Consider the following 6,711-nt stretch of genomic DNA (forward strand, 5'->3'; position numbering starts at 1 on the left):
CATCAGTTGTCAGTTGCCCCATCTGGTTTAGCAGGGGTCCAACATTGCCCTTGCTTTTCCTCCGGCTCCCCACATATCTGAAAAAGGACTTTATGTTGTCCTTGATGCCTGAAGCTAGTTGGAGTTCAGCTGCAGCCTTGGGGCTCACTACAGTGGTGCGTGGCTCTGGCCAAGTCCCAGGAGCTGCCATGAGTCACAGAGAGCCCTGTGCCTGGCCCTGCACCCTGCCACCATGTGCACCCCCTGGGACTTGGTCAGAGCTGTGTACTGCTGGGAGGCTCTGCCTGCCATGGGCCATCAGCACCCTGGAGGCCTGCCACCTGCTGGTGCTGCTGCTGGTGGCTGCGGCTGTGTGTCATCAGAGGGCCCCTATACATACCCTGCCATATCCCCCATGCACACCCTCACACACACCACGCACCCCACATGCTCCCCCACAGAAACACAGTACACAAGAGTAAGACTGTGTTTTGAGCTATTATGCAGTCTGCTCTGTATACACTGTGAAAACACACACAAATGAGGACAAAAATATATTTTTCAACAAAATTAAAATATGTTACAACAGACGTTTGATTTTTTTAGTATATGTTTTGATTTTTTTTCCAGTTCTGAGATGTCACACTCCCCTCCCAAAAGGAGTACTTCCAGTTGCAAAGGTTGGGTTAAGGGCAGAACTTGTGGTCCCAAAACGGCAACCAGGGGGCAGGGTATGTCAAGCAGTGGCCCTCGACAGAGGCCCCTTGTGGCCCCTGACAGCTCACCAAAACTCGTTAAGCGTTCCTCTAGCCGAAATATTTGTCCACCGCTGGGTTACAGGAAAGAAATCTTAAATGCAGCACCTAACTTTACACTTTTTAACTGGTAACATAAAAGGGCCAGGTCCTTCCCCCTTTTGACTTCCATGATTACATTTTTGTTGGCCTATATGATAGCAGAACTCAGCACTGCAGATTTATTGCCTCCCTGACTGCAATAATAGTGCCCCACTTGTATCTTTTCTCCATTGCTTGGAGAAGTATCTTGCTCTCCAGAGCAGTTACGGAGCAATGTAACTGTATGCTGTTACTGCTGAAGCTGAAGATTTCTGCATTAAAGTATGGTAGAGCCGTAGAAGAGATGTTTACGTAGTAATATCTTTGTGTTAAAGATACTAAGACCTATCATGAGTATATAGACTTTTTTAAAGCATTTTTATTTCATAAGGGGATTTTCCGTTTTTGCCATGTGGAATTATACATTGCAGCCATGAAAACTTTAAACTATTGGACTAGGGACATAAGTTACACACAAACCGGTATAAATTATCAGAAACCAGTTCAGATCTGTAACACAGCAGCAGTTCAGTGCTTGTAAACTACTTTCAAAATGGCTGAAATCAATTTCAGATAAGTCTGATACTATATCCATCCAGCTTTAAGTGGTTTAAGTTAAGTTGGTTTATTGAACTTCTGTTTCAGGTCCTCTTCAGAATCAAGTCAACTTGCAGTCCTGCAGCATCCCAGGATGCTTTGCACCTGCCCCCAAACCTCCTAACACAGACTAGGCAAACTAGCTTTTGTCCAAGCTGTCTGCTCCAGCCAAGCAGGGAGACATGCTCTAGAGCCCCCCAGTTTCTGGCCTGAGCCACATATGGCTGCATTTCTGGAATCAAAAGTGAACATCTGTTCACTTGCATATTGGTTTCCCCTATGCAGCTTAGACTAACCTGTGAAGATTGAACTGTTTCAGCCTTGGTCTTTTTGACTGTTTATACTTAGCCTTGGAGCACGTGTAGTGGTCCTTATCAGCCCATGTTTACATTTATGCAGTTGAAAAGGCAGGCGTGGGTGTAATGAAGTAAATGAGTATTACATATCTGATAGTTTCTATACAAAAAATGTGTAGGTCTAGAACTTTCTGTCTTATGTCCAGAGTTAGGCACGTAATTAAGTATATTTATTTATTTCAAGGGCTCTGGGCATCCATGTCATTAGAAATGAAGTGACTTGATTTTCAGATATTTGAATGCCTTAAACACTCAAGGTTCAAACTTTTTGGCCATAATGTGTAATGAGCAGACTGAGTCAATTACCTGTGTAGTTGAGCACTAAGAATTGGTTCTTTACAGGATGGGGCTTCATTGTACTTTCTTGTGCAAGGGAGGCCTAAATCGTAACATCTGTCTTTTATTCTTCATTGAAGTGCCCTTAGTGTTGCTGTCTTTCTGTGGAATTTGATACAAAATAATATTTTTATGTGCAACGATAAAATTCAGTTGGTGCTATATATTTAATCCTAACTGATTTATTTTTTTTTTTAAACCTAGGTGGAAATGTTTCTTCTTGCATATGCTCTGCGACATACCATCAAAGTTTATAGACTATATAAATATAGCACTGATGAATTCATCACACATTATCCTAATGACCCAGAGGAAGACTGGCCTGTAGTGACTCTTATAACTGAAGATGACAGACATTATAATATTCCAGTTGGAATGTGTGAGGAGACTGCCGTGTAAACATATTATTTTGGCAGGCTGGCAAATTTTGGATGATCAGATTTCCAGTACTATTTTAAAAAAAAAAAAAAAAAAAAAAAAAAAAAAGTGGGTGAGCCACGATGAGGTTTACGTGATTAAATCTTCAGTACTTTGTATCTTGGGTTGCAGAGGTTTGAACTGAAATGCCAGATAGGAGCTCCCTGAAAGTGAGGAGTAGAAAATGTACAAGCTTTTATTCTTGTGTGTAAAATAATTTGAATGGAGCTCTTTGGAACAAATCTCTGAAAGGGATTGTATTTATAAAAATGCAGAACTTGTTAGGTTACTTCCTTAAAGAAGGTTTGTTTGGCTCAGTGGTGAGAGGAGCTAAGCTTTCATGCTGAGGGCCAAAAATTACTATAGCAATGATTAAATGAAATTGCTGTTCATGGATAGTGAATTTTAATACTGTTCTGACAGGTTGTTTAGAAGTAATTTGTATGAATGGTAGAAATTTGGTAATGGTGTACTTTTGATCCAGCTTGAATTGTATACATGCCATTTATCTTATGTTAGTAAGGAGGTGCTTGTTTAAAATAACCATTCAGGGCTGTTTTTTGATGGTTATCTATTTCTAGAAGCTAGGGATCTGGTATGCTGGAAATTAAGCTGGCGGGGGAGGTTTCTTTCCCAAAGGGAGCATGGCAAATGGGTTTAGTAATTACAAGGGTACAGAGCAGTTTTTCCCCTAGATCATCTCTATGACTCCTACTGAACTCAGTGTTTTCTGAAAGTCATTAACACTTCCAGTTGTATTTTGAAATATGATAGGATCGGTCCATTTCTCTTTGAGTATCTGTCCATATCACAAATGTTCATAACGTAGTTGGCATCCTTATTTTAAGCCTCTGTGAAGAAGTAAAGGATATGAATGAACAGTGATAGCACTACACACTGGGGTAAATTTGAAGCCAGTGGGTAAACGATGTTACTTCTGCTACACTTTTGTCTGAAGTTTTTCTTGCACGGGACACAGGTTCTCCAGAGCTTTTGATCAGTCACCTTTCACAAGCATTAAATTTATTGTTTAAAAAATGAACATGAGGAGGAATGCTGTGCTCTGCAGTAGTATCATAATTGAAAGGTTTTCTGTCTTCACCCTGTGAATTAGTTTAAAACTGAAATAAGGCTTTTAGTTTCTTTCAGAACAGGGGATATGTAGAGTTTTAATGGAATGAAAATCAGACATTGTGATATAAGCATGCCTGTCCCTTATGAATAGTTGGTTTTCTTAACAGGATTGTGTAAAGAAGAATTTTTTTTTTTAAATGTCTTGACACCAGCGCTGTAACTAGTTCTCCTGTGCTGTTCTGCTTCAAATTAGGTTAGTCTTTAAACTTGCCCTTTTGAGAGTATTTACTACACCAAACAGTAAATATTGACCTCACCATCATGTGCATTGTAAGCGTATGATATATCATTTTGTTACCTCTACCCTTTTTTAAATAATTAACATGGTGCTTTGTATCAAAATGATTCCTAGAAGCCACATGGAAATAATAAATTAAAAATACCGTATCTTAATATTTTATTTCCTAGCTCAGTCACTTCTTAGCACATGTCTTGGCCTGATCTCATAAATTTTATTTTGAAGTCTTAATGTTGAGATGCTGAACAAGAACATAATAATCTATGTAATGAAAAAATGTATTGAGATCAAACGTGTGTGATTTGCCATTTCTGTTAATTTATTGGTCACATTTGAGTAGCCAAGAACTTCTCTCAGTAGCTGATAATAAAGTAAAAGGAGGAAAAAAACTTTCAAACTACAATCCTACATTTATTCTTGCACTTTACAGGCCCATACAATGGTAACTTACATCAGTTTCTATTTTTTTAAAACATAAATCATGCTCTTTCTTTTTAGATTTTTAAAAATGGCTATTGTACTTGATTGAGATGTATGAGCATAAAGAAAACACTTTTAGACAAGCTTTCAAATGCAAACAATTCTTTAACTTTATCCCAATAAATGGTATCACTCCCCCACAAATCTTGGTTTTTTTTTTTTATATCATGCATTCAGCATTGTACAGTCCTCAGGCATACTCAGGACCCTGTTTTCAGGCCCTGACTTATGCAAGCAGTTCCATGGTATGTGCACACAGAGCAAGGAAATGCTGTGCAGAGAGAGTTCATGTGCACATGAACTAATAAGCTCTCTTGGTAAATCTGAGTAATGTCTCAGCTATGTTCCTTCTGGTTCTGGTTAATGTTCATACTAAAATAAAAATGAAGTAAAGTGAAGAAAAATAAGTTTCCATGGTGCTGCTTTAGACCATATAACTGTACCCCTGATGGTTGTGGAGATATGCATTGAAGCTAGGGTAAAGGATTGAGCCCAATGATTTTTATCATTTACAAGTATAGAATATAGTGAAACCTGGAAATATGGTAACACCTGGAATCTGCCTGTATAAAAGTCAGTGACAGAACTCCCATTGACATCAGTGGGAGCCGGCTGTGACTTTTGAATGCCTTCTGAGAAATCACCTTGTGTATTTTTCTTGTCAAAGTACAGTGCAACCTCATTATAACAAACTCTGGTGGTGTTGGAGAAAAGTGCTTTAAAAATGGTGTTTGCCTAAATGTACTTAATTGGCTGCATCATCATAATGAGAAAGTCAGTTCCTACTATTGATCTGGCTAAAAATGGGATTTGTTATAAATAAGGCTTGTTTTATAACAAGGTTGTACTGTATTTTAATGCAAACAATTGAATTTTCACCTACTTTTGTATATATTAAAACTAACTTTGTATTTCAAATATAAAAGCTTTCAGAACAATTGCAAATGCCTTGAATTTATTTAATGTCCCATAATTGACAGTTAGTTGTTTGGGACCTTTTTTTTTTCTATACTTAGCCAAAATAGCCTATAGTAGTGGTGCTCAAACTTGGGGGCCCCTGAGCTGAATGTAGGCCACGGGGTTGTATCATTCAGCCTATGAGGCTCCTCATGCATCCATAAATTTGGTGGTGAGGGGAAGTAGTGGTAGATTTGATTAGCCTGCTTTTCCAGAGCCATGGCACTTAACACTGCCACCGCTTCCCTGCTGCCAAACTTCTAGGCCCACAAGGAGCCCTGTAGGCTGGAAAATGACTGCATGAAAATGCGCTGGCCTGCAGGATCAGAGACTTGAGCATCACAGGCCTACAATGTCATGGGCTAAACTTCAGTCAACAAAATAAATGAAATGTGTAACAGTGGGAAGAAGGGGGAGGAGTCTTGTCCGGCTACTCTTCATAATGGATATTCTTCAGTGAAAGTTACCCATAGGGGCAACAGCTATTCTGAGCAAAGATTGCAAGGTTAGGCCCTAATGGTGGTAACTGGTAACATGGCAAGACCTGAAGCATGCTGGAAAAGTTTGGTAAAATCTCTAATTGGTTATCTCTCTGCTCACCTAGGTATTTTATTGGTTTCCATTACAGTAATATCTGAGCACGTAGTAAGGAAGCAGAGATGAGAATATTAATTTTGAATTGCATAGTCTGTTACTCTTTGTAGCATTACCACATGCTATTTGCCTCCCTTTCCCCCTTATAGCCTCTTATTTTATTCTATTTTATTTTTTGATTACAAGCATTTCAGTGGATGGACTCTCATGTTCCATTTTTTAATGACACATCCAGGACACTGCAAATGTTTTAAAATATACAACTACTGATGTATTCTACCTCCCATCTTATTTTCTGTTAAAATATGTATTACTTTCAGTAATACTTATGCTTCTTGAAAGCAGTACAGTCTTTTCTCTCTTTTTTTTGGTTCAGTATTACATTCTATTCAAACTGTCTTTCTATGATTACTAACTAAAAGAAATGTCAGAGAAGCATTTCATAAAAGAAGAAAAAAATAAATCTGGATCATGCGTCAGTTGCAGAGTAGTATTCAGAATCTCTCAGTACTAATTGCTAGCTTTATAGGTTTTATAACTTCACTTTTAAAGATTCATGTCTGCAATGAAAAAGTATTCTACTTTGCATCTCTTGTCATGTTACAAAGGCTAAAAATACTTCTACCTCCAAACATGCTTTTTGGACATACCCTTTTTGTGATGGCAGAGTAAACATCATAGGAGTTCATAGATTTCATTAGACGTTCGGGCTGGAAGGGACCTTGGAAGATCATCGAGTCCAGCCCCCTGCCCAAAGGGCAGGAAGTCAGCTGGGGTCATAGGATCC

At 38.7% G+C, this 6,711-nt stretch overlaps 1 protein-coding gene across 3 annotated transcripts in view; it reads left to right on the plus strand.

Moving 5' to 3' along the window:
* OTULIN (OTU deubiquitinase with linear linkage specificity) overlaps positions 1 to 4,274 on the plus strand; it is a 44,147-nt gene extending 39,873 nt beyond the window's left edge. For all 3 annotated transcript variants that reach the window (XM_019541787.1, XM_019541781.1, XM_019541772.1), the window contains one exon: positions 2,309 to 4,274. In XM_019541787.1, the coding sequence (XP_019397332.1) occupies positions 2,309 to 2,503 (195 nt within the window). In that variant the 3' untranslated portion in view covers positions 2,504 to 4,274. The remainder of the gene's footprint in view (positions 1 to 2,308) is intronic.
* Positions 4,275 to 6,711: the final 2,437 nt, after the last annotated feature.

The sequence above is a fragment of the Crocodylus porosus genome, unplaced genomic scaffold, assembly GCF_001723895.1.
Source record: "Crocodylus porosus isolate Cpor-Errol unplaced genomic scaffold, CroPor_comp1, whole genome shotgun sequence".
Taxonomy (NCBI): Eukaryota; Metazoa; Chordata; order Crocodylia; family Crocodylidae; genus Crocodylus; species Crocodylus porosus.